Source organism: Neopelma chrysocephalum, unplaced genomic scaffold, assembly GCF_003984885.1.
Source record: "Neopelma chrysocephalum unplaced genomic scaffold, ASM398488v2 Primary Assembly neopelma1_321, whole genome shotgun sequence".
In the NCBI taxonomy this organism is placed as follows: domain Eukaryota; kingdom Metazoa; phylum Chordata; class Aves; order Passeriformes; family Pipridae; genus Neopelma; species Neopelma chrysocephalum.
In genome coordinates, this window is record NW_020897984.1 from 258,613 (window position 1) to 284,171 (window position 25,559).

General features: G+C 46.9%; 3 protein-coding genes across 4 annotated transcripts in view; 2 read left to right on the forward strand and 1 right to left on the reverse strand.

The window, feature by feature from the left end:
• Positions 1 to 12,824, forward strand: part of ASPSCR1 (ASPSCR1, UBX domain containing tether for SLC2A4) — a 35,594-nt gene extending 22,770 nt beyond the window's left edge. Inside the window, exons 13-16 of the mRNA XM_027705240.1 lie at positions 6,817 to 6,868; positions 7,581 to 7,650; positions 7,974 to 8,161; positions 9,517 to 12,824. Coding sequence (XP_027561041.1) covers positions 6,817 to 6,868; positions 7,581 to 7,650; positions 7,974 to 8,161; positions 9,517 to 9,530 — 324 coding nt within the window. The 3' untranslated portion in view covers positions 9,531 to 12,824. The remainder of the gene's footprint in view (positions 1 to 6,816; positions 6,869 to 7,580; positions 7,651 to 7,973; positions 8,162 to 9,516) is intronic.
• A 561-nt stretch (positions 12,825 to 13,385) lies between these two features.
• Positions 13,386 to 14,432, reverse strand: CENPX (centromere protein X). The gene is made up of 5 exons (XM_027705241.1): positions 14,373 to 14,432; positions 14,242 to 14,293; positions 14,102 to 14,155; positions 13,735 to 13,823; positions 13,386 to 13,599 (listed from the first exon to the last, which is right to left on the reverse strand). The coding sequence occupies exons 1-5, from the start codon at positions 14,409 to 14,411 to the stop codon at positions 13,585 to 13,587; spliced, it is 249 nt and encodes an 82-aa protein (XP_027561042.1). The 5' UTR covers positions 14,412 to 14,432; the 3' UTR covers positions 13,386 to 13,584.
• Positions 14,433 to 14,500: 68 nt separating this feature from the next.
• Positions 14,501 to 25,089, forward strand: LRRC45 (leucine rich repeat containing 45). 2 transcript variants are annotated; one of them, XM_027705238.1, is made up of 17 exons: positions 14,501 to 14,746; positions 15,278 to 15,339; positions 16,223 to 16,293; positions 16,613 to 16,791; positions 17,498 to 17,626; positions 18,203 to 18,315; positions 18,873 to 18,931; positions 19,051 to 19,128; positions 20,050 to 20,185; positions 20,485 to 20,562; positions 20,736 to 20,847; positions 21,020 to 21,090; positions 21,184 to 21,276; positions 21,880 to 21,972; positions 22,851 to 23,024; positions 23,114 to 23,261; positions 23,667 to 25,089. In XM_027705238.1, the coding sequence occupies exons 1-17, from the start codon at positions 14,521 to 14,523 to the stop codon at positions 23,861 to 23,863; spliced, it is 2,019 nt and encodes a 672-aa protein (XP_027561039.1). In that variant the 5' UTR covers positions 14,501 to 14,520; the 3' UTR covers positions 23,864 to 25,089. The 2 variants fall into 2 exon arrangements, with proteins under 2 accessions (XP_027561039.1, XP_027561040.1); XM_027705239.1 differs by lacking the exon at positions 14,501 to 14,746 and adding an exon at positions 15,932 to 16,027 and having other exon boundaries at positions 14,894 to 15,339.
• Positions 25,090 to 25,559: the final 470 nt, after the last annotated feature.

The following is a 25,559-nucleotide window of genomic DNA, read 5'->3' on the forward strand; positions in this document are numbered from 1 at the left end:
TTGTCTTTATCAGTAGCACATCTCTTTAAGGTTGTCAGGTTGTATCATGTAACTGTCAGAATTTGCTGCTTTTCCCCCACGTGCTGTGTTGGGATGCTTGGCACCTAATGTGCTTCCCTTGCAGAGATGCCTGTGCATAACCTGACTCTTGATTTTCCAGAACGGGTTCTGCCATGGTGTATCTGGCCATTCTGGATTTTTTTTTTTCAACATTTAATTTTCACATTATCCCAGGTCCTAAGTTAGCAGTGGGCTATCCTCCACTCTACAGACTGCCTTGGTGCTGTCTGTAACGAAGAGTGGATGGTGTCTGAGGCAGTAATGTGAGCACATTTGAGCATTCAGATACTTATAAATTACTGAAGTTTGCGCCGAAGCCAGTAACAGGAGTGACTGCAGATGGTGGAGTACCGTATTATCAATACTTCTGTTCTCTCCACCCTCTTGTTCCATTCAAGCTGATAAGATTGGCACCATATTCACTAAATTTGATCACTTACAGTGAAGGGAGAACCTTTACGCTGAAAGCAAAACCAAAAAGAAAGACAAATGTTGTCAACTTGTTTGCCAAGATTGGATTCAAAGAACTGTCTGAAGTGAATTCTCCCAAAATCTGTGTGTATTTACAGTATAGTGAACACACACATTGGCAGCAACATGAAGTTTTTGGAACCCATAAAGACTTCAAGGCATTGCTTTGATTTTTTTGTTGTTGCTGTTTTTGCTGGCCGCCTTCTTCTCATGTCCCTTGAAGTGTTTTATAATATTCTGCTCTCCAGAGCTGATCAACCACAGGCTTCCCTGTTGTAGCACTTGGCTTTGCATGCCTTATAGCTCTAGTGCCTTGTTTGTGTTTTTCTAGGCTGTCTGAGCTTTTCAAAGTTGCTTCTTAGCTTCTTTCTCCTCCCAGAAACAGGCACTTGTGTAGTGCGTATCTGGGGTGGGTTAGTGGAAAAAATCATTGATTGCTGAGCTAATACTAGGAAAGAATTAGCAGAAAGTCGGAGTACTGACCACTGGAAAAGTCAAGGCAGCAGAGAGGGCAGGAGGCCATCTTCTGTCTTCAGAGGAGCTAAAGGAATCCACAAACTTCCACATAAATATTTAGGTCTTCTAATCAGATCTTAGAGTGCACCGAATGTTTCCTCTGGCGCGTACCACGAGGCAGAAATCCAGACGAGCTGTTTGTTCCTTTCTTTGCCTTTGGTTCTGTTTCCATATCCTATTTGTTAATGCCACTTTGGGCAGTACGTCTGGCATGCCTGTTCAGTGAAGCCAACTACGGTCAGTGTGAAGCCTTCTCTATTGGCAAAAATCTGAAGGAATTTGAGAAAAAATTACTTCATCAGAGTTAAGTCTGTTGGAGGCACTTCCAGTGGCAGGCCTTGTGGTTATTGCACTCACTAGCAAAGAGAATTGCAATTAATACTGAAATCCATCCAGCACAGAGGATGGCATTCACCTAAAAGTCTTAGTCCTTTACTTCTCCATTCAGGATTTTCTCATCTGACTGCATTTGCTAGCAGTCTCACCTCCTGTTTGTGGTGAGGCCTGTTACCCATGCTCGCAGAGGCTGTCCATGCTTGGCTTCAAGTATGGCAGGGTGCTTTGGTCCCAGTGAGAGCTTCCTTGGACAACTGAATTCAGAGTGGAAATCCTGCCCAAAGTGGTCACTGCTACTGTCAGGTTTGGAGGCCACATCTTTCTGATCTCGGCTCAGGGGCTCAATGAATACTCTTTATACCTGGATTCCTTATTAAATAGCCTTCTCAAAACAGTGTTTTCAAATCTTATCTTTGCCTTATGAATTTTAAAGGTCCTCTGTCTTAGCTGGATCAGACCCACCTCTGTGGTGGCTGCAGGATATCCACCTCCTTTGGCAGTTGCTGTTCACATTGGGCAGCTTTGTTCTCAGGTTATAAACATGAACCACTTGGTCTGCCCCTTTCACCATAGCTGTGGTGTTTATTTCTGTTTCAGTGATGCTGTGCAGTCTTGCTGGAGAACCTTTTGATCCACTGGCTTTCCAGTTGAATTTTCCAAGAGCTAGTTTATGTGTTTGGGGTGTGTGTACTATGCAGTATTTCATGTTGGTAGCTTGGGTTTCTCCTTCCATGCGCGTGTTCCTTTGAAGTGCTTATTTTCTTATTCATCTTCTAACATCAAACCAACAGCAGACCTGTGGCAGATCCTCTCAGATCATGTAACGGAAAGAATGCTGCTCCTTCTGGCAGCTGCGAGTTCCCTTTGACAGCAGCCCCTGCCTGGTCCGACAGCACTGCTCTGTCAGGGAACAGAACAACTGCCGGGAATAATGGACATCATCTGCAGTGCTCTGCTCTGGGATTTTTGTTTGCATGTGTATGTCTGTGAAGGAGGAAGTATTGAGGCATTATTTGGGGAGGGTTCTGCCTGAAATATTTTCTGTGTTCTAGAGAACAAGTTACTAAAACATGCAGTAAAACAAAGCAGAAATGTTTCTCTGCTGTCTCACAGCTGGATTCACCCGGGAACGTTGTTCTAGTGTGGATATTTTTATCGTGGAATGCGAGATGCAGCAGCCTTGTTGTGCCAGGGTGCCGTGCTGTCACAAACCACGCTCACCACTGCAGTGTCCAAGTAACTGTTCGCTTCCTCTCTTGAGTAAAACTGCAGTTACTCAGCTGCATAGTTTCAGACTAAATGTGGCTTTATGAGTAACAGGCTGGTCTTCAGATCTCTGAAATGGAAAGCATTCATTTAAACTTTTGCAACTGTAACTAAGCAAATGGATGAAGCTGTGTTAGATCTTTTTAAAATCTGATAAGTTGGTCATTGGGAATAATACTTCCTAAATGGGAAGAGCAGTAGGCAGGACATTGACTTCCTTCTCTCCTTGCCTCAGTGACTTTCTAATCCCTTCAGAAGAAGCTGTCCTGTGATTATGGCCTTGGATGGGGCTCTAGAGACTCTCATACTTAGTTCTCATTTCGTCTACTGCCATCCTGTGTGACCTTGAATAAGTTATTTAATCTCATTAGGTCTCAGTTTTTCATCTGTCCAAAAAAAACCAAACCAAATCAAACCAAAAAAACCCTAAAACCAACCCACAAGCAAAAAGCATTTTTATTTATATTGCGTGTTGCTGTGCAATTGCATCTGTATTGCATCTATACAGTTGCACAGGGGAACACCATTTTCAGTTGGATTTCTGGCTGTTGGTGCATCAGTACAGATCTGTACAAGATCTGACTGTATCTTGTAAATATGTTCTTGCACAGTGTGATTTGAACATTATAATTCAATAGATAATAGCATCTATTTCCCCAGTCAGAATGGCATTGTTTCTTTGGCTGGAAATCAAAGCAGCAAGGAAAAGAAATGCTGGGTGTTTGAGTGTAGTAACTGGCTCTTGGCTCAGTCCTGTTGTGGTAATTCTCTGCATATAACTGAACGGAGCTTTTTGACTTAATTGTTTTGGACAGCCTTTGATTCTTTTACTCAATCTGACAGGCTCAGTGTGATTCTAAGAGTTTTCAAAATCTATTCTGATTCACAGATAATCTTAAAAGAATCCTATGAAGTGAGGTTAAGAACTGGAGAGTTGTTCTTCTAGAAACATTGGCAGATGCATTAGAACAACTGCAAACATTAGAACAGCCAGTGTGTGATCCTTACATTCTTAGCTGTGTTAGAAAATGTTAGAGGCTTTGACTTTGGGCTTGCATGTTTTCCTGCGTGGCATCTACTAAAGCCTTCTCTTCTTTGTGCCAAGACAGCCCTTGGACAGTGGGATCATTCCATTGGCCTGCTTGTTTTTAATGTAAAATTGCTGCTGATTTAAATACTTTTGTTTTTTGGGAAACTCTGGGACAGCATTATGTCCTGCTAGTGACTGGCTAGAGAATTCGTGGGGTGAGAAGTGAGGTGCAGCTGCCTTCTGTACTGAGCTCTCAGGAAGTGCTGGGATTGGTACCTGAAAATTCTGCACAAAGGGAGCTGAACCAAGGGTTCTGTGCATGAGCCAATAGTCTGTGTGAATTGAAGAAAAATAACTTATTGGATGGAAGTTTGGCAAGAGGGGACTCCGTGTTGGCTGACCCCTAGGAAGGGATAGGGGTGCAGGGAAAGGAGCCATGGGAAGGAGGTTGCATTCTGTGTACTTGTGGGCTGCTGTCTAGCTCCTCTGAGTTTCTTTCAATTAAGATTTTGAACTGAAACATTTGGACTGATGTTTTGCCAGCAGTGGGAAATGATTGTGGACGTGGATCCTGAAACTGAGAACTATGGTTATTTGACAACCTGTGAGTAAAGAGGGTAGAGGTTTATATTGGGGCACAGTCTGTCTGTGTGTTTGTTCGTTGAGTGTGTGTCTAGCTCTTAGTCTGTGTTTCTCACTCTCTTTCTCTCTTTGTGCCTCACACAGGCCCTGCCATGAATTTTCTCTGACCCCTTGGGGCCATTCCCACATGAGGCTTTGATGTGTGTGCCCAGAGCTTGATTGACAAGGAAGTTTCAGTGGCGGCAGCAGGGAAACTAAGAGAAAAGGGCAGGGCTTTGAACTAAAGGGCTTTGAGCTCTGAGATGCTGTGCTTACTTATCTTCTTCAGAATGTTAATTATTTACCAAGATAATTGGTTGGGAGGTGAAAAAAAGAGAGGGGAGGTTATTAAAAAATTCCAACACTAACACACTACAAAAACCTCATTTTCCAACTTGCAGCTGGCATGAAAAGGATGTTGTGTGTAAAAGGGCTTCAGTGTATGTGTGTTGGGGGGGCCCTTTTTAAGGCACCCATTTCCTAAATAGACGAATGCAGCGAAAACATCAAAGCTCTTGTGAGAGTTTTCTCTGGGGTTTCTAAACCATGTCTGGTACTTTTTAATTAAAAAAGTTTATGGAGAGCCGTCTTTGTGACTGGAGCAGGCAACCTTAGGCCCTGTTGATTGAGGAATGAAATGTTAAAAGACCTAATAAATAATTATTTTTGCTAAAATGTCAGTTCAAGGATGTGAAATTTCCTGGATGCTTTAGCAGGAGCTGAGACTTGGAGTAGGCTAATGAATGTCTCCTGCTTCAGTCTAGTGTGATGTTGGCCATGCTGTGTGAGACAGTCTCCCACAGCCTTTGGATTAGCATCAAAAAAATGTGCAATACCACATGCTCATCTGAAGCTTGTAGGCAGGAAGATAGGTGAAGCTGTTTCATTTTGCCTTCAGTTAATACAGTTTTATTAGTCTCTGTATAGGGCAGCAGTCCACAGCATCCTCTGTGGAGATCAGGGTTCCGCTGAGTTCTGGTAACTGCTGCTCTGGATCAGGTCCAGGGACCGTCATTCCAGTATCCAGACTGGGCTGATGGTGGCAACAGAGGCTCAGGAAACCTTCAGAGCAGGCAGTCTGCCCTGCACAGTTCCCAAGTATGCATGAGTGATACAAGTGAGGCAGTGGGTTGCTTTTATCTAGTTTACACTATGATTTGGTGTCTTTACCTGTTTCTTAGTATAAGGTAAGCTTAGTATAAGCTTCCTAAAAGCTTAACAGAATTGTTTCAGCTAGTTTTTCTTTCTGTGGTATTATACTGACATGTGATGTAGGTAATAAATACAATATTTTTCTTTCAGAATCCTTTCTGGTACAGCTGGTTATACCATATCATATTAATCTTCTGCGTATCACCTTCAAACCCTTTTAAAAATCCAAGCCTGTGCTTGCAGCAGTGTCTGGTTTTAGTACTAAGTTCAATAATTTTGACTTTGTTGCTCTCTGTTTCCCTTGGGAACACTTGGATACACCATCTGGACATGGTGGGGTAGTGCTACATAATGTATCCCTTAGTTCCAGCACTGGGTTTTTTGAAGGTGTGGTTGACACTGTGTCACTGGAGGTGGCAGAGCAGCCTCCATGGGTAGGTCCCTCCTTTACCTACGGGTACGTTTGTGATTCTTTAGTTGAACTGGGGGACTGTGAGTCCAGTTTTACAGTTTCTCTGGTGCCCAGCAAAGGACCAAAAGATAACGAGGGACCGATGTGTCTGACACATGGGGAGAGGCAAAGAGAGTCAGGGTTGTTCAGCCTGGAAAAGAGAAGCTCTGGGGGGCTTGTCAACATGTGCAAGGAAAGAGATGGGGAACAGCAAGGGAGATGGGCCAGACCTCCCAGCGGAGCCCAGTGAAAGGACAAGAGGAAATGGACACCAGTCACAGGAACTTCCATTGAAATAAAGGGAAAAAAATAACAACCAAACCTACTGGATGGAAAAAGTGTTTGAATGTGGCGATTATTCTGACAAGTAGGAACTAGGAATTCTGGCTGGATTTATAAAAGGAAATACTGTGCCCTGGAAAGCTGGCAAAACTAGACAGATTTCAACCATAGACGTAGACCCCATAGGGTGTAAATGCAATAAAATGATCTAAAATAGATTTTGGAGGGCATAGCTAGATTTTTCTTCTCTTGCTATCAGCCACTCAGATCTTAGAAGATTCTTCTTCATATTCCTGTTATCTGCTCAGCAGTGGAGAATGTGTGTGCAATACAATGGCAGGACATAGGGGGACAGAGGAGGATTGGCAGGGCACTGGCACAGTGAGCACATGCTGTACAGGTCTCATCACCTCTGTGTGGTAGAACAGATAATAAAATTTTGCTTCACGTTGTACTCCCGAGTGCCCTGTGCTCTGCACAAGTTTAACTTTTTCTGAATTATAGATGGTTCAGTGACCTTGGCTTGAACTCCATGAATTTGTCTGTACCTGTCTAACCTGCCTCTAATGTTCACTGTGAACTGTGAAAGCATCTACATTCAGTGATACCTTCTTTTCCCCTTTTGCTGCAGGCTAAACTCTTTCCAACTGCTGTAATTCATTTTGGATCTGAGGAGTGCAGGGGTGAGTGCATTGCCTCTCTCCTTCAGCTGACTGTATAGCTCTTGTAGTAGACCGAGAATTACATCCTTACTGTCAGAGATCTTCTGACAAAAGGTACTGCAGTCCTTGAGAATGCTGGTGAATGTCCCCATTCAACTGGCTGAAGCTCTTCAGAGCTGGCTTGGTCAGTTAGCTTGAGCACAAATGTAGACATAGTACCTTTTTTATGGGATTCATTAGGCTGGGGAGTGGGCATTGTCTGCCATGAGAGCAAGAATGATAGAAGAATGGCTCTGTAGAAGAAATCCTGTTCAAAATGTTAACTAGCCAAATTACTGTTAAACGCTTTTGCAGCGTTCCTGTGGTAGTGGATTGGCTGAAGATGGTAGAACAGATCTGAATCTTTGGTACTTTGACATCTCTGGTTTATGCTTAGAATCCCTGTTTCTCCCAGAGATCAAAGCACGCTCTGGCTTCACAGAAAAGTTTCTGAGATGTGGTGAGCACTGAAAGAAAATGTCAAGATCTCAAGGTTTGAATGATGAAATAGGGCACCTCTGAGTTGTGAAAGAAACTTCCATAGTTAAAAAGTGTCCTGTGTCATTTGGGGCAAGGGTGATGGAGATCTACTGTAGTATACAGCAGGTATTTGTTGAGCTGAGAGCTGTGTGATACTGTGGTGATTGTTGTGTCTATGTTACAAAATGAGTGACTTGCTTTCATTTTTAAACAGCTTCTTACCTGAAATCGGACCTGCTGAGCTCTGCAGTTTCCCCTTCTGCAGCTGATTTATTAGTAGCCAGGTATGTTGGGACTGAATAGATTTGCAAATGCCTGAGTATTTCAGGGAGGGGAAGCATGGAATGAGCTCATCTTACTACAAAGAAGTGTTCTTTGAAGATGCTAGGGCTTCCTGCTCTCCAGAAACAGTCATACTGTCATACTCAACTTCATAGCTTTGTGAGTCCTTTGCAAAGTAGGATTTCAGTGACTAAATCAAGTAAATCCTAGTGCTTTTATTGTGGAAAAAGAAGAACCTTTTCAATCTGACTTAAAAAATTTAAAGGTGGTGGTACAGGGTTTATTATGAAAAATGACCTTAATTCTCCTTGCTTATTTCTCTCAGGTGTTTTTCCAGGTCATTAGTTCCTTCTGCTTCATCGTCTGTAGCATCGGGAGCTCCGTCCCCACCTGACCCAGAAGCAGGAAGTGACAAAAAGAGCAGTGAGTGTCCAGCAGCAGCCAGCACCCAGGGAGCTCTGCAGGGCTTGAGGAGGACCCCTGGGAAAATCCCCAAGTGGCTGAAGCTGCCAGGTATCATGAAATCAGAGGAGAGCTCTGTTCATTCTAAACTGCCCCAAAGGGCAGGTTCCTCTCTGCCAGATGTGTTGGATGTTGCCAGCATTGTTGCAGATGTCAGCCTGTGCATGCAGGAACTTGGTTCACTGCTTGTTGATCACACATGGGTTTGTGACTTGAACCTCAGCCTTCACTGGAGAAGGATCTGAGTGCAGGCTCTGAACACTGGGGAGTCTGATGCCTAATCCATATGCTTGCAGCATTCTTAACTATGTTTTTGGTTTGATGCACTGAGCTCTTAACTCTGCCAGTGTTGTTCAAATATTAATAGGCAGGACATTCTACATACCAAAGGCCAATGTCATCTGTTAAATCTCTGGCATTATTTTCCCTTTTGCTTCTGTAGTCTGTTTTAGTACTTTTCTTTCTCTTGAATTTTTTTAGCTGGTCTTCCTGTTTTAAATCTTCACTGCAAACCAGTAGTGGTTTTCCATAATGAAGATTTAACCAAGTTTCCATTACTAATTTTTTCTTGGTTTAGCCTCATCAGAAAACTGCAATCTTGTTTTTAGTCCCCGAACAAATAGCTTATGTGTGTGTTTTTTATGTGAATTTATACAAAATATGAGATAATTAGAAGAAGGATTCCTGAATTAAACAGTTGACAATATTCACTTTTTGATGCAGTGGCAAAGACAAGAGGGAGAGAGGAGAGAGGAAATCAAAAAAAAGGGGAAAAAAAAAAGAGACATTAAATCAGCCCCCTTAACAGCAACAAAACTAGTAATGCTTCTATGGAAATCCCTGGCTACTAATGCCAAATATTAACTTTCTGGATGAGAATTTTAGTATTTGTTTCTGGAAGGTGCTGTGGGGCCCTCAGCTCCAGCAAGCAGACCATAAGGTCTGAAGGCTCCCAAGTGAGTTGGGGTATTTCCCTGCTGGGGCTGGTCTGGTATAGATTGGTGCTGAGATACTGATGCAGTGGGAAACAGGATCTTCACTGTTGCCTGCTTCCAGTATGTTTGAAGCATTGCACTTGAGAGTTTTCTTTCCCAAGTAAAGATTATCTGGACAAAGTACAAAATATCATCTCACCTACCCATGCAGGTTTCCCATTTAACAGCTAGTATGAAAGGTTAATAATATGCTCTAATGTGCATATTAATAACATGAAGGATGAAGTTCCCTGCTCCAAAAGTTTTGATGTATTTCCCATTCCATCTCCCTAAGTGCTCCCATGTGGTCCCCAATGCTGCCTGAGCACAGCAGTGTCCAGAGCCCTCAGCCACCAGATCATGTTATTGAGAAATGAGACAGTGCAAATTACATGTTCAGTGTTTTAATGCTCCTGTGGGGTTTTTTTGTAGGTGGAAAGAGATGAAGCATCCTGGGCTGCTGGATCAGTGAGCAATCAGCTGTCCCCCTGTCTTGATGAACTTACTCAGAACGCGTAAGAAATTGTTAGTGGCCCTGGAGAGCTAATCTGTATGAACATTAGTTATAAAAAGAGAATTGCTATTTCAGATGCCAGTTGCACCTGGTGGAGGAGTGGAAGGCCTGTTTATGGTCTTTGTGACTACAGAAGCAAGGTTAGAAGTTAAATTTAAGGTTTCTTGCATGCAAATAATAAGCATAGAGAAATAAGTGGGATATAATTTCTATATACTTTCTGTGAAGGACTTTGTTTCTGTCCATATTTTTAAATTCAATCTTCCCAGTTCTACCTTCAGAGATCACTTGAGTCTATCTGCCTGGATTCTAGCATCAAGATACAATCTGGTTCAGCTTTAACTATAGTTGTTAAGTGATGCCTAAAACAGACTTCTCTCTGCTTCTTGCTGGGTGGGGTTAGTGCTGCTGATAATTTTGGATATAGATGCCTGGAAAGTGAATGAAGAGGAAGCACTTAGGTCACTTAAACCAGTTCAGTTGGCCTTTCCTGTGAACCTCTTGGGCTGCTGCCCTTGTATTGTGTTCAGTTGCCAGAATCTTACTAACAAAGAACACAGGTATCTGTTCATGGAACGCCTCTTGAGATTATTTCTGCCCTAAGCTCTAGTTCTGTTTTCACTGTGTATAATTAACACCAGTAATTACAGCAAGGAAAAAGCCATTCAGTTCAAGGGTCTCTTCCCATGCCAGCTGGTTGGTGGTTGGAGTGTTCCTGGAGCAGGGTGGCCATGCCCTGCACCACCACTCGTGTTGGGGGAAAGCCCCAGTCCGGGTCATTGCCTTCTGCAGACATCATGTGGACATGAATGCTGTTGGTTGGAATTGCCATTACACTGGAGATGAACTCTGTAGTGCCACAGCAGCCATGGTGCTGGATTCTATTTGAAGTCTTCTCCGTGGATCAGCGATCCATGGAGAGCTGGGGTTCCATGGTATAGTAATACCATGTTTTCCATTTTCCTTGTTTCCTCCCTGCACCACATGCACATCTGCACAATTTGTATATGTAATAAAGCAGAGTGGCCGTGGGAGCCCTTTTGGTCGGTCCCTTTGATAATGTTTCTTGCCCCAGCACTTGGTCTCTCTGTCAGTTCACAGGAACCTGCTCCCTTTTCAATGGGCCTGTCATGCCTCATTCCCTTCCTCTCGTTTTTTTTTTAACAAAGCAAAACCGAGCTTTGTACCATCTGAATGAACTTCAAAGTGGCTAGAAAGGGCACCCAGGGTTCCTGGCACTTGTCATTGTCTCCCAGCCTGGCCAACATTTCCCTTCAGGTCTAATTATTTCCAAATGCTCCTAGATGCTTTGAAGAAATTTGGAGGGAGGGGGAGGCATGAAAGAAAGGTGTAAGAGGAAAAAGAAGACTCAAAGCAGAGGGAGCAGAATGCTTTACCAAAAAAGTTGATTGATTTCTTATACGACACCCAAACATAAACAGGGAATGTGTGCGGCCACTGGCAGTGGGGAATGTGAGAGCACTGTGTACAGCTGCCGCTCTAAATCCTCCCTGTGGAGACCAAGCTCTTCTGGTGCTTGACAGGCTGTAAAGGCATACCACAGCAAACCAAAAAACCATTAAAATAATGTTTAAAGTTCATTGCTTTAGTGGATTAAGTGTGGACTGAGCCTACCTTCCATAGGACTGTCTGTATCTTGGTTCAGGTGCTGTGTCAGGCTTACTCATGTCACCCAGGTCAGAGGCAGACTGTAGCTAAAGCTGCTTTGCTGAATTTATGCAGGATAAATTGGGGGGAAACCAGAAGCCATTGCTAATGATAGGTGGGGGAATACTTGTGCTGGTGTTTTTGATTCCCAGGGTTAGAATAAGCAGCAGCAGTGTGGTTGGAAGAAGTTGTTGCAGTGTGCCTTCAGATGTGCTTGTCCTTATCTTTTGAAGAGCACAGGAGACATCAAATAGTGCCAATTTGCTTAGCTGTTCTGATTCTGCCAGTTTCATAAAGAGCAGGCACTGTAACTGTCACCTGCAAGTACCTGAGGTGGGAAAATAGAAGTAGTTTAGGGATACAAGCAGCAGTATCAGTATTCCTGGGGCAATTTCATGGGTTAAGTGCAGGGATGAGGACTAGACTTCATACTGCTGACTGTGAGTTCTCTCAGGCAGTTCTGCCTGTGCTTGACCCTTGTGTGACTCAGCCACACATCGAACCCAATATAAGCACAAGAATGAAAAATCAGTACCTTTAACAGCTAGATCAGAGGTCTTATTCCTCTTCCCTATGCAAAGAAGAGTTAGTTTTAGCTGTTGCTGCTATTAAAATGCTGCTTTACTACTAATGTCCGCATCAGCAATTCTCTTGAGTCGATGCTCGTGTGTGTCAGTGCAGGGAACTGGAGCCTTTTTACAGCAGCAGCTTTGGGACCTGTGTCAGGAGGAGTCAGAGAGGAGGGAGAGATGAGGATGTGAAATCTGGAAAAGGCAAGAAAGTAGGACTGAATTCTTTAAGGGGGACAAGATGCCCTGACATTTAAAACTGCAGGCTGTTCACTAAGCTGCTTGCTACAAGGATTTCAGCCCTGCTGCAGAACAATACCTGCAGGTACCTGATGAGCTAGTTTTGTTTCAGTATCACTTCTGCTGTAATAGCTGAACTCATCCCTGGGGTTTTGGGGCATTCAAAGGTAGCATTAGTTGCATTTTTTTGCTATTGCCTTTTTTTTACCAATGGTTGTGGGGCCGAAGGCTGAACTAGGTCAGTTCCTTCATAGGGTGCGTTGTACAGCTGCACAAACAGTTGTCTTGGCTGAGTGGCAGAGGGCTGCTGGGGACTGCTTAAGCTGGTTCTGTCATCAGAACGTGTATTAAACTGCAGTTTTCAAGAGATTTCCAAGTAGCTGGTGTCCTGAGGAATGACCCTGATAGCTCCTGGCTGAAAAGAGAACAAGGACCTGCCGAGCCTCTGCCTGCCACAGCTGTCCCTGGGAACAGGATCCCTGTGATCCCACAGCAGGAGCACAGGCCCCAAGCCATGGCCCGTCAGTGGTGCTCCTGCAGGGGCCGTGCATTTCCCAACAAAGCCAGTTGGGTTGTGTGGGTCCTGCCCACATGTGTAAGGTTTCTTATTTCATAGCGCCCCCTGCTCCCCCCCCTCCCTTCCCCCCACTGCCAGAGGGGCCAGGCTGTCCCGTGATGTGGGATCCTCACACATGCTGTTTGTTATTTTGTCCTTTTTTCCTTTCCTCCTACAGAGATTTAGAGAAGAGGGTGGGTGAGGGGGAAACTCTTCAAGTCTTTGAAGCAACTTGACTTTTGATGATTAATTACAGCGAAGGGAGGGAGACGGGTTTTTAACTTACTGATGTTTGTGAGAACAAATTTATAGCAGAGGGGAAGCAGCTTCTGAGGAGAATATCAAATGGTTAAAAGGTTCCAAGTATTCTTTGATGTCACAGCTCTAGAGAAATACTGGAAGGTAGTGAGGGACAAACACTGTTTATTTATAAAATAAAGATCAGTTACCTGCTCTTGGCAAGAGCCTGTGACTGAGCTCCTGTTAACGACCTATTCATTAGACAGGCTTGGAGCTACTCGAGTTGCTGTCACAGCTGCCTGCTGAGGCAAGGAGAGCCTGAAGGCTGGATGGTATTTCCAGCCATTAAGTCTTTCCATGCATCTCTGTGAAGCAGCACCTGTTTCTCACATTAGCTGAGAAAGCAACAGCATCTTACCATGCTGTGAAATACAGGCCCCTGTTACAGGAGTAAAGCAGCAAGACAGAAACCAGTTACATACTCAGCTGAACAAAACAAGCCTACAACAGCCTCTTCTCAAAAATAGTATCTGACAGCATCATTGCCATGGACTGTATTGTGCTTGGTAAAGGAGAGGGGAAACAGAAGCAAAACAACAGAAGAAGAAAAAGTTGAAACTGTTTTTCCCAGAGCTGGACTCTGAGGCTGAGACAGATGTTTGCTGTCAGGTCAGGACCATCTGCTGGCAGGCAGTATGTGCTTCAGGAGGCCTCTAGAAATCCAGAAGCTGTAAGGAGAGAGCAGCAAGCCAGTCAGCACATAGGCCAGGTTCCTGAAACATCTCCCAGGGGGAAAAGCATTAAGCTGTTTCAGCTCACATCCTCATCCTGCTCCCGTGCAGTTCGGGCCCACAGTTACATACCAGCTGCGGCAGCACTTTCTCCAGATGCTCAATATCCACCTTCTCCAGGTCCTCCGTCTGAGCCTGCCGTGCTGCCCGTGCCGCCGCTTCTGCAGGACAAGGGAAAGCGGAGGGCAGTGAGAGGGGTATGGGAGCTGCCAGGGACGGGGGTCCCGCCCGGGGGGCCTGGCTAGTTTCCTGGGAGGGAGGTAGCCCGGAGGAGTGCGGGAAGCGGTGTCAGGGCTTCGGCTGCGCAGGAGACAGCAGAGCTGGTGCAGCGCGGGATGAGACGAAGCGCTGGATGCTCGGGGCGAAGGCTGGGGCGGGGGGGGCCCCGCCGGTCGGTAACGGGCCCACGGGGCGGCTCGGGCTGACCCCGCGCGCTCACCTCGCACGAAGACGTTCAGCATCTCGGCCATCAGCAGCTGCGCGTCCCCGCTCACTGCAACGACAAGGCGCTGACGGCAGGCGGGGGCCCGGCCAGCCGCGCCCGGGCCCTCCCGGTACCGCCCGCCGCCGCCCCGGTACCTCGTGTCCTCCCGTCCCGGAAATGGAGGCGAAGCAGCCGGTCCACGGTGTCCTGCGCGGAGAGAGGAAGGGATGAGCAGGCCCGAAACCCCCCGCCCGGGACCGAGTCCCCCCGCCCGGGACCGCCGCACCTTCCTGAAGCCTCCGGCGCGGCCCTCCCGCTCCTCCATGTCCCGCGCGCCGCCGGCCCCGCCTCCCTCAGCTGCGCGGCGGGCGGGGCGCGGCGGGGCCGCGGCCATGGAGCGGGGCCGGGGGAGCGGTTCCGGCGGGGCCGCGGCCATGGAGCGCTTCCGCCGGGAGTACGCGCGGCTGTGCGCGGCGGCGGGCGCGGCCCCGCAGGAGGCCGTGCTGCGGCGGCTGCGGGAGCCCGGCGGGGCGCGGGCCCGCCTGGACCTGACGGCGCAGAGCCTGTCGCTGCAGACTTGCGGGGCCCTGGGCCGGCTGCTGCCCGGGGCCGCGCCCTTCTCCGCGCTGGCGCTCGGCGACTGCGGCCTGAGCGAGGAAGGTGCGCGCGGGGCTCGGGTCGGGGGTGCCCCCGCCGCCCCCTCAGGCCGGGCCGGCGGAACGGGCCCGGCTCCGCGCTCTGCCGGCGGCGGGGCGGTGAAGGTGCCCGGTCTGTGACAGTGTGGGTGGTCAAGCACCCCTCGGTTCCATCCCTCTTCGAAGGCGGCTCTGCTGTTGTTGGCCGTGGACGGAAGGGACGATCCGGCTGGTTAAAGCCGCCGGCGGTGAGGGCGCTCCCGGGGCAGCACAGCTGTGGCCGCGGGGCCTCTCGTGGGCTGATCTCGGGGCCGGGTCACGCAGGTGAACAAGCTGAGGTGCCGAGCTCTGCCCAGACACCTCTTTGAGGCTGTGTAAACTGTCTCCTGCCCCAAAAACTCAGGCTCACGCTTTCCAGCAGCAGTGGTCGTTTACCAAGTCATTCATTTCTCGAAGCCACGTCTCCTGAGCTGCCTGTCTGACAGGACGATACACTCTCGGCTCGGGCAAAGGGTTCCACGAATGAAATAAACAGCTCTTTTTTTTCCCCACTCAGGTGTAAAACTTCTGTTGCACGGTCTTTGCTCCAACACCACAGTCAAATCTTTGGATCTGAAGGTGAGTCTGTTCGAATAGAATTAGGACAAAGTGGTGGACGAGGAAAAAGGAGCACAGGCTTAGTCAGAGTTAGAACTGGACAGTTCTGGTGCAGGATTGTTCAGAAAGATGCATACTTCTGTAAGGATTTTGTTCTCAAGTGACTTGTTCCTTGTGTCCTTAACAACATGTCACAACGTTCCAAAGTTACTTTGCAGATCTTATTTATCCATTTTTATTCGGTTACTCTGTTTTGATAGGAAGTTATAGCTATGTATCTTTTGTCCATTGCTGCTTGGTCAGATGAGGCATATGTAGGGGTTTCTTTGTGTCTCTGTATTGATCAGTGAGTTACTATCTGTTTGACTTGTGCTTCTGTAGAATTTGTCCAGCTGGCAATGCCTTCCAGCTAGCCTGGCCTTGGCACTGGGCATCTGCCTTCAGGTGTGATGGTCACTCTACTGAGAGTGACCTTCTGTCTGTATTCCTCTGACATACAGGTATTCCCTTGAATATACAGTCGCAAACTGTGTCACACCTTTCTTTCTCATTTGTGCTAGTGCTGACCGAGCCCTTTATAATGAAGTATATTGAAATGGTTCTGCTTATCTAGAATCACCATTTTCTGTCCCATTGTGGTCCATGATGATCCTGTGCTATCCTGTGATTTTTTGCAAGCTCTTGGTCATGGTGCCTCACAAGAGCAGAGGTGTGTATGGATCCACTGTTCCTTCAGGGCTTTTAATTTTGTGGAAAGGTGACTGATACGTGAAACAAATGGTGGTTGGACTATTTTCGTCCAACTGAAATTGGCTCTACAGCTGGGGTGCACCTGGTGGTGTTTGATGGGGTAGGCGGACTGGGACAGATGTAGCCTACTCATCACCTGGGACTTCTGTTTCAGGGAAATAACCTACGAACTGTGGGAGCCGAGGCTTTGGGGAAACTTCTTAGGCAGAACAAATCCATCCGGAGGTAAAAAAATTATGTCTACCTTTCTTTGTGTTATTCCTGTTAGATGGAGCACAACAGTTGAAAAGGGCTGAGGGTGTTTTTTATTGGGGTAGGAGGAACATCAAGTGGTACAATTTCTTGTGAGGGGTGGGAGAGGTGAAGGAGTGAGAACTGGAGGTGCCCTTTCAAGGGATGCCAGGTCGTGGCAGCATCCTGCTCTCTGAAACCAAGTCTGTTGTTGGAGCTGGGTGTTTGACTGGGTACCATGATCCACATATCATTCAAGCTTATGCAGCTGTCCATTTACTCCACAAACTCCAATCCTGTCTTATTTTCCTAGCCTAACCTTAGAGTGGAACAGCCTTGGCATGTGGGAGGAAGGCTTCTCCTTTTTCTGCCAAGGACTGGGAGCAAACAACTTTCTCCAGCAGCTGGATCTGCGCAATAACCAGATTAACCATCAAGGGGCTGGAGAGCTGGCCGTGGCACTGACACAAAATGCCAGTCTTCAGGAGCTGGGTAAGAGTTCTTTGCCCACGTACATTACGCATGCACACACGCACATATATATCTTCAGGTTCCTTGCAGGCTGCCCTGACTTCTGCCAGCTGGTTGGTGTCGTTCCCAGTTCCTGTTGGTCTGGAGTGCATTGCTGTCCTTGTGCAGGGAAAGGTCGCAACCCCATGGTCTTTGGAGAATGGCAACTGTAGTTGGAATCTCTGGATCCAAACCCGCAGCTGAAGAATTGTGTAGTTGGAGCAGAACAGCCCTTAGCAGAGGAGGGAGTGTGTTCATTCCTATCTGTAGATGCTGTTGGCACGCCTCGTGACAGACTCTGAGACTTACTTCACACTTGCTTTGTCCTTATATGGAATTTTGCTGGAATTTCCTTCAGGAGAACATGGCTTTTGTTGCGAGTTCTTTCTCATCCGGAGATTTTGGCTGTAGAAGGAAGGCTCACAAGAGGCAGACTTGCATAGATTTTGAACTGTAGTGGCTTTCTGCACTTTAAAAAAGATATATCTGCCTTTCCTGCTTTGTCTGTTACTTTCCCTCCTTCTCATTCATCTTGAAAGGGGAGACAGTGTTCACCTGTGTTTATGCTAAGACCATCTGGGATTAGTTAGCCACACTTGTAGATGTATAAAGAGCGTGGAGTTTTCTTGGGCCTTGTGTTTTTCAGCAGATGTGTGACTACCATGGTGAAAGTTTGCTTTGTGTATAGATTTGCGATGGAATAATATTGGGCTTCTGGGTGGCCGAGCTTTGCTGAACTGCCTGCACAGAAACAAGTCGCTGAAGAGGCTGGAGCTGGCAGGGAACAATGTTCCTGGTGACATCCTGAAAGCTGTGGGTAAGTATGATGTGTTGTGCAGTAATGAGTCACTAACTCCTTTCCCACTTCAGCACTTGAGAGAAATAGGGCACTTGCTGCTCCAGAAGAGAGCTATTCCTCCTTTCTTCCCTTTCTCAACAGCATTTCTACAGGAAGCCCAACATCGCTTCCTCTTGTCCTTTAGTGACAGCTGGTCAAGTTGGAAGTGTCACTCTCACTAGCAAGAGCAAAAAAATAATTTGGATTGAGTCAGAGATTACTGTGCCATGTGAATGTGGGAGAACTTGAGATTGGTTTACCTCTGAGTAGCCAAGTTTTGATGTGGCTTATGCGGGCTCTTGTTGTCCTGCCCACAGCAGAGTTGAACAGCTTTCCTATCGCTGGGGTATTGATTACCCAATACACAGTGCTCTCTTAGATCTCATCCCACCTGGTGGTGTAAGGTGAGAGGTCTCTACAAGGGCCAGCCTGAGAAGGGAAGCTGTCCTGGTGCTTCTGATAGCCAGGTGTCATCCCGAGTGCTGTTTCTTCCAGCAGTGCTTGCTGTTCTGTTGCTTTAGAAACTTGTGCATGCTCTCCTGCTCTCTGCATCAGAACAAGCCTTGGATCACAACCAAGACCGTGAGGCTATCCTGAGTGAGGCCCAGAACCAAGTGCACATCCTCAACAAGGAGGTTTTGAATCTGAAGGATGAGAAGAACAAGCAGGTCAGCAATCTTACGTGTCAGCAGTTCAAATAGGGCAGCTGGAATCCTTTGCTTTCCCTTGGAGCCCCACAGAACACTCAGTGACAGTAATATTGTGCACCTGAAGTTGCACGTGCATCTTTATGGGCAGGCACACAGCATGGTTGAGTACATTGGGTCCTTCCTCTGAGCTACATGTACCGGGAATCAAATCAAATGACAAGTATGGGGATGGACACATCCCTGCTGAACATATTCACTCTGGATTCTGCAGGAGTTGTGGTGAATTTTTTTTTACCCATATTCATACTTTTCAGTTCTTTTGCAGCTACTTTGATATTTTCCAAGTGGTATAAACCTAGAGATCTGAGTCTGTTTTCCTTCTGGCACCGCAGGGTGCAGAGTCCCTATAGCTGATAATCTCATTCAGATGTGCTAATAAATGCATCAGACCTCCAGTTTGCTTCTAATAGTAGCTTGACCTGTCTTCAGCTGTTTCTGGGAAGAGAAGCATGAGAAGTGTACCTGTTTTAAGCTGATGCAGTTCATCTTCTCCCTGAATTTTGCCCTGTTCACAGTTCTTGGATTTAATGGACACTGTAGACAAGCAGAAAGAAGAAAAAGCCAAGAGTGAGAGGTGGGTTGGATTTCTAAATGCTTTCTGTTCTTCGATGGCAGAATTGAGCCCTCTCCCATTTCCTGTGAGAAATTACCCACCTTTTTGTTTTCTTTCTTTTTTTTGTCTCCGAAATGCAGAGTGTCTGCAGCACGAGTCAGCCAACTGCAGGAAGCATTGGATGAGCAGCACTCCATCATGAATTCACTGAAAGCCAAGTATGGAGGAGGAAAACCTTCTCCTTCCCATTGTCTGTGCTGTATACACAGTACTGAGCAGAGCTGCTAAGAAGGGGGATAACCTTGTAGAGTACTGGTTTACTGTTTTGCTTAGTTCTGCAGTAATACCCAGAAATTAGGGTCAGATCATGACTTTGAGTTGGCCACATTAGATATTTAGCCAGCTTTTAAGTAAAATTACAGTGCATTGGTGTACGAGCAAGTGAATTACAGAGAGTGAAAAGGAAGAAAAGTGATTGTGCAGAGGGGATGGGGGCTTGTTCCTTGCATGGTTTACAGCCTGGCAGGAGGCTGTACCTGCTTCCCCTGGCAGTGTTCTCTGAGAACCACTGCAGATATGAAGGAGCCTGGCCTAGGAACAGTGGGGTGGAGCTTCCCAAAAGCAGTGCTAGGTTGTGCAGAGTCATATGCACATGACAGTGGTTAGACTTCAAACACTCCTGAGCCAGGCTAATTCAGTTATGCCAGGTAGAAGCAGTTTTATTGTGCCATGCCCTGGTGTGGACATGTCCCTCTCATGGACAGATTAAGCAAATGGCTTCTGCTACTCACATTTAAAATTCTGTCCCTAATTTTAAACAATCTTGCAGTGGTATAAAATAGCCAGCTTTGTTCTGTGAGAGCAAATTCTGGAGGGGTCTGGGCAGGGAAAATGGCTCACAGAAAACAACACGTGGAAAATGCAATGGGCACCAGAACACTGGGCCCTGAGAAGTCCCAGGTCACTGTTTGCAGATGCTGCTGGGTACAGAGGTCAGTGGTGTCCTTTTCCTAGGGACAAAAATTGCCTCAGCTTGATTTCATCCACTGCCAGATAGGTGCTGGATGTACCAGCTGGCGTGGAGATCTCGCTGCAGTGTCTGCCTTGGAAAAGACTCCAGGAAGTGTTTCTCTTTATAGGCTGCAGATGACTGAAGCTGCCCTGGCTCTGTCTGAGCAGAAGGTGCACAACTTGGGAGAGCTTCTGAATGCCATGAAACAGGAACAAACCAGTGTGGCTGAGTGCCACTTTAGGGAGCTCCAGCAACAAAAACAGGTGAGCTGGATAAGTCCCAGTTAGGTTTGAGGGCAAGGCTCCAGGTCATAAGTTGGTTGTGTAGATTTGGGGGATGCTGCAAGGGAGAGAGAAGTGTGATTTTTTACTACTAGTGAGTTCACTAAAGCCACCATGACAAAAATTCTTGTGTAAATTAGATAGGTGAGTGCTAGCTATGAAGAGGAGCCATGGTGTTTATGGGGTAGGTTGCATTTGACTGGGTGTGGTGTTGGTTGGCATAGGTTGATAGTGCAAGAACTAAGGTGAGTACAGGTTTTTAATTTTGATTTTGTTCACAGGAAAGTGCTGATCGGGAAGGCAAGCTTTTGCATGACTTGTCTGCTGCCAGTGAGAAAAATCTGCTGCTGAGAAACCAGGTAGGAAACTTAAGTCCAAGGCTGAGAAGGCGGACTTGGACATATATAACTTCTGCTCTGTCTGTATGTTTTCTGCTTTGATCCTTGGTTGTGTCTCTACTCATTGTCCTGTACAGCCAACTTTTTCTGCTAATAGGAAAAGAAAATCCTTTGTGGTGGTAATTTTCTTGTAGGTGGATGAGTTGGAGAGGAAGTGCAAAGTTCAGCAGGATCAGCTGTTCCAGGTAAAACATGACTTGGCCAACACAACTGCAGAGCTGAAACTTCGGGCTGTGCAGGCTGAGGGTGAGTGGAGGAGCAGAAACAACTAGTGGACACCTGTGGTTGGGATCACTGTTCATGAGTCAATGGCACAGGGCAGTCACAGAGGAAGGGCAGCAATGTGTGTGATAAAGTATGAATACAGCCTGCTTGGCAGGAATGCCAGAATTGTGATATGCCTGCTTTTGATTTGCAGAACGTCTGGAAATGGAGAAGAGAAGATTTAAACAAAGCCTTGAAGACATGGAATCCCTTCGGGTAAAAGAGGTAAGGATGGGGTTTCTGCAGCATCCCGAGGTTAGTCTTTCTTTGGTCCTGACATGCGGGTACCACTGGAGGTCATTGTTTGCTGCTTTGCAGGTGGATCATATGACACAGCACATTGAGGCCAGTGAACGTTCCATGCAGGACAGGATCCAGAGGCTGGAGACCATCAGGATATCTCTGGAGGAGGTGAGAAAGGATGCTGCAGGCATGTTTGAACACTCATGTAGCAGTGCGAAGAGCAGGCTGCCAGGGGAGCTTTGTGGAGTCTTCCATTGCTCACCTCTGTAAAGATTGTCATGTGGTCTAGAGAAGAACAGAAAAGAGCAGTATACCAGTTGAAATTATTTTTACCACTTTGGACTAAGGAAGGAGAAAGTTCCAAGGAGAAACTTCTGAATTCAAATTGAACAGAAATAAGGATTCCATTGAACATGGTGAGAGTTTTACCAAGATTTGACTTCATGGGTTTCCCATGTGGTCTCAAGTAGTGTAGCATATTTCTCCGTATCTATTTTCCCAGCTACATTCAGCACTGCCCTCTCCTATTGCCTTGTTTTGGAAAGCTTTACCTATTACTTGCCCTTGTATAACTGAAATTCTCATTGAATTGTGATGGCAGTCTTGAGGGAAGGAAAGGTTTGTCATCCTGACTTGCTTTCACTGCCCCTGAGCGAGAGGGAGATCTGTGTCATGTTGTAGCCTGCGACTGGAAGCTGCTAATGTTTTCTGGTCAGTGTTGCAGTGATGCAGGTTCTCTGTCTGGAATGATTTTCCATGTTTCTGTGGCAGGAGCTGAGCCAAGCCAAAGCAGCTGCACTTGCTGAGCGAGGCCAGGCAGAGGAGGAGTTAATGAAAGCCCGGAGTCAGGCCCGCTTGGAGGAGGTGAGGATAAGACCTGTCTGTAGCCCTGCCCCTGTGTGAAAGAAGCAATTTGGCTGCCTAACCTATGATTTAGTCTTGGGGAACTGCTATGTAACTCCCCTTTCTGGGTTTCACTGGCCTGCAAATGGTGTGATTGCTGAAGAAGGAGCCCTGAAAAGTGTGATTTGAATTGTCTCCAGTAGTAACAGAACTGATGTGGATACTGTCAAAGCAGGTTTCATTTAAGTTGCCAGCTTCTGAAGCCAACAGCCAGATGTTGATCCTTCCATTTAATGGCAACTTTCATGGGGTGTTCCTGTTTCTCTGGACTCAGAAAAGTTTCTTCAGGTGGCTACTGCTGCTGGACAAATAAAGTCCCTGTTTGAATTGAACTTTGTGAAAATGTCAATGAAGTTAATATCCTGTGAAAGAGAACAAGGGATGAGGAAAACACAAAAAACCTATTAGAGTGTTACTTATATGTAACATCACAAAAGAAAATGCTTCACTGAGTTACAGACATAGAAAAGCTGATGTGTGGGACCCAGCAGTTGCTTAGCTGCACACAGTGGTGCTTCAGAGCCATTTGGGATATGAAGGAAGTGAAGGAAGAGCATTGGTTGTGAAGACTGGTGGTAGCATCAAGTGCATCTGCCCAAGACCCGCCTCTTTCTCAGTGAGTCAGTCTCCATCAGTGTCCTCCCTGGCAAGAAGCAGCAGCTTGGGGTCATTCCTGTCTGCAAGGAGCAGGGCTGTGTCTGTTATGGCCAAGTCCCGTGCTTGTTCTTCAGTGCCAGTTGACTCAGCCAAGGGTTCACTGTGTTAGGAACAAAAAGGGGAGAATCCCTTCACAGGAATGGAGTGGGACTGATGTTTTCATTTTCCTTTGTGTCTTACAGCAGCAACGACTTGAACACCTAGAAGAGAAGCTGCGGCTGATGACTGAGTCACGGGATGAAGCTCAGAACTGCTGCCTTAAGCAAAAAGAAATGGTTGCTGAAGCCCAGGCCAGAGCCAAACAGTTGAGCCTGCATGCTGATGGACTTAGGAGGCGGCTGGAGGAACTTCAGCAGGTAATTTGGACTGCAGTAGAGATGGTCACCACAGGGACAGAACAAGTTGAAGTTGTTTGGTTGTTCATGGATCTGTCTTTGTGTGTCAGGACCTGAACAGTAAGGAAGAGGAGAAAGTGACAGAAGTGAATAAGCTGAAGGTGGAATTACAGGAGCAGATTGGGCACCTGGAGGCTGAACGCACAGCACAGGATGGGCTGAGAGAGAAGATTGCAGCTCTGGAAAGACAGCTGAAAGGTGATGGATTCTTTCATGCTTCTCGAATGGTAATGCTGAGTTACCCTGCACTGGGCCTGGAACTGAGCTGTGCTTACAGGTAGTAACACCTGCACTTCCTGCCTGTGTGTACACTTATGAGCTGTACTCTCCATCCTGGTGCATTTGCAGGGATTCTTGTCCTCATTTTATAGAGACCAAGACTCAGATAACTACCCAAAGCTGCACAGCGAGCAAAATGTTTGGGTTTCCTGCACAGTGAAGTGTAACATGCTGTCTGTGCAAAACCTCTCATGTTGTCTCATGCAGCTTCTCTCATGTGCTTGTTGACCATCCCACTTCCATGGCCTGTGGCTGTGCCTATAACATGTTCTTATTTATTCTAGGGACACCTTAATTTTGTTTACTAATGCTGCTCTTTTACAGCCCTGTCAAATAATCACCGTGAAGCACTGCTGGACAAAGAGGGTGAGGTCTCTCTGCTGCTGGAGAAGCTGAGAATGAAAGAGGCCGAGATCTCCAGGGTGAGGGAAGAGGAGGCCCAGCGAGCAAGTTTCTTGCAAAATGCCATCATGGCATATGTGCAGGGACCCCCCTTTGGAACCCACAGTTCTAGGAAATGAGAGCGTGGCTTAAAGGATCCAAATACCTGCTGTCAGGAGAGGGTGAGCAACTCAGGTACAGCTCCTTCTTCCTAAACAGGACAGTTTTATCAGAGCGGGATGACACAAAGGCTTGCAAACACAGAAAATTGTTCTCACTCTTCATAAATCTTCCTCCTGACCACAAAAAGGGGAGGAGGAAACAATCATCCAGGCTCGTGGTCTGAGTGCATGATGTGGAACCCTTCCCCTGAGCTGCCACAGGGTTTAAAGTATTTTCTGTGTCCTTTTACACAGCACCAGCCTGTCAGCAAACCCTGTTGCTACTGGGGGGTTGGTTTGTATGTTCCCTGGCAGAGTCCTTCTGCAGCATTCGTTTGGATGCCAGAGCTGTTCACAGTGAAACCTGATAAAAGGTGACAGCAGTGTTCACAGCTCCCTGTGGGCAGGAGCCATTTGCTTTGTTCATGGGGTCCTGAAACTTCTGGAAACACCGTATCTTACACATCTGTGCTTTTTCACCCAGTGCTTACAGATGGAAGCAAAGTCTGACAGGGCCCTCTCTGGCTCATTTACCCTCCCTGCTGTGGCTCTGGCTGTGTTGGTGGGCAGTAGATTTGGGTTCAGCATAGACAGAAACAGCTGCATAGAGGGGCTGCGGTGCAGTGCTCTCCATGTCCCCGTGGGACAGCTGGGCTTTGGCTCTAGTTCAACTTCTACAACACTGACTGTCAGGAAGGGGCCGGTGGGTGGTTGGGGGTCAGCATCTGTGCTTCTTCACTATGAACTGCAGCCCTTGGCTGAAGATGTTGTGGCCAATGTGCAACAGGATTTGATTTCACTATGACAAATGGCAAAACTGTCCTCATGGGTTCCCAGGCCCCTGAAGCTGAGTGCTGTGGCCTTACCCTGGAGAGGAGCAATGCTTCTGTCTCAAAACAGAGGAGTTGCCTCTAAGAGCATAAAGGGAGAGAAGGTGATTCCTCTCCTGACAGCACAAGTCCTTGTGTGACCTGGAGAAAGGGAAGGGTTGCGGGAATCTGAACTGGAGAAAGGGGCTAGTCTTGAGAGCCCCCTGTGAGTTCCTTCAATGGGTCTGGGGTAACAACAATGATCTTGCAGTACATATTTTAGGAGATAAATGGAAAATGAAGGTTTCTGTGTGGACCGGTTGGTTTGTGTTCATGATTTTTTATATTGGGTTTTGCTCTGCTTTTTTAATAAAGAGCTTTTGCATTTTGCCATAAGACTGGACAACGATGAGCTGGATGTTTGGCTAATGTGGAGGGCAGGGCCGTCTGCCGTGTTACTCTCCTGAAAACCCTGCCAGCCTGTCCTGGAGCTAAATGGCTGTTACAGGTGGATAAGCTGGGTAAGGTTTTGGTTCTGGACTAAGGTAAAAGCAAAGAAGCTGGGAGGGCATTCCCCAGTCAGGAAGAGCGAGTCTGTGGTGACAGCTACGTCATCTGTAAGGGAAAAGCAAAGCCTGTTGTTTTGAGACAGGGCCACTGCAGTGGGCACCTCTGTTCGAGGTGGGGGAAGCCACAAGCCGTCTTCCTGCAGAACTTTACCTGCAGCTCCCGGTTGGTGACAGTGAAATCTGCACCTGCACCGTAACCAGGTTTCAAAGCTTCGTTCTTGAGCCGGTGTCCCCCGGTGCGGGAGCCGGCCCCGAGCAGGCCCCGACCCGAGCAGGCCCCGACCCGAGCAGGCCCCG

Excerpts from the sequence above, each read along its gene's own strand:
- LRRC45 (XM_027705238.1), top strand. The coding sequence starts at position 14,521 with ATGGAGCGCTTCCGCCGGGAGTACGCGCGGCTGTGCGCGGCGGCGGGC. Across the intron at positions 16,294-16,612 it reads CAGAACAAATCCATCCGGAG|CCTAACCTTAGAGTGGAACA; the intron begins GTAAAAAAATTA and ends TTATTTTCCTAG. Across the intron at positions 20,848-21,019 it reads TCGGGCTGTGCAGGCTGAGG|AACGTCTGGAAATGGAGAAG; the intron begins GTGAGTGGAGGA and ends TTTGATTTGCAG.
- CENPX (XM_027705241.1), bottom strand. The coding sequence starts at position 14,411 with ATGGAGGAGCGGGAGGGCCGCGCCGGAGGCTTCAGGAAG. Across the intron at positions 14,294-14,372 it reads GCGCCGGAGGCTTCAGGAAG|GACACCGTGGACCGGCTGCT; the intron begins GTGCGGCGGTCC and ends CTCTCCGCGCAG. Across the intron at positions 13,824-14,101 it reads GCTGAACGTCTTCGTGCGAG|AAGCGGCGGCACGGGCAGCA; the intron begins GTGAGCGCGCGG and ends CTTGTCCTGCAG.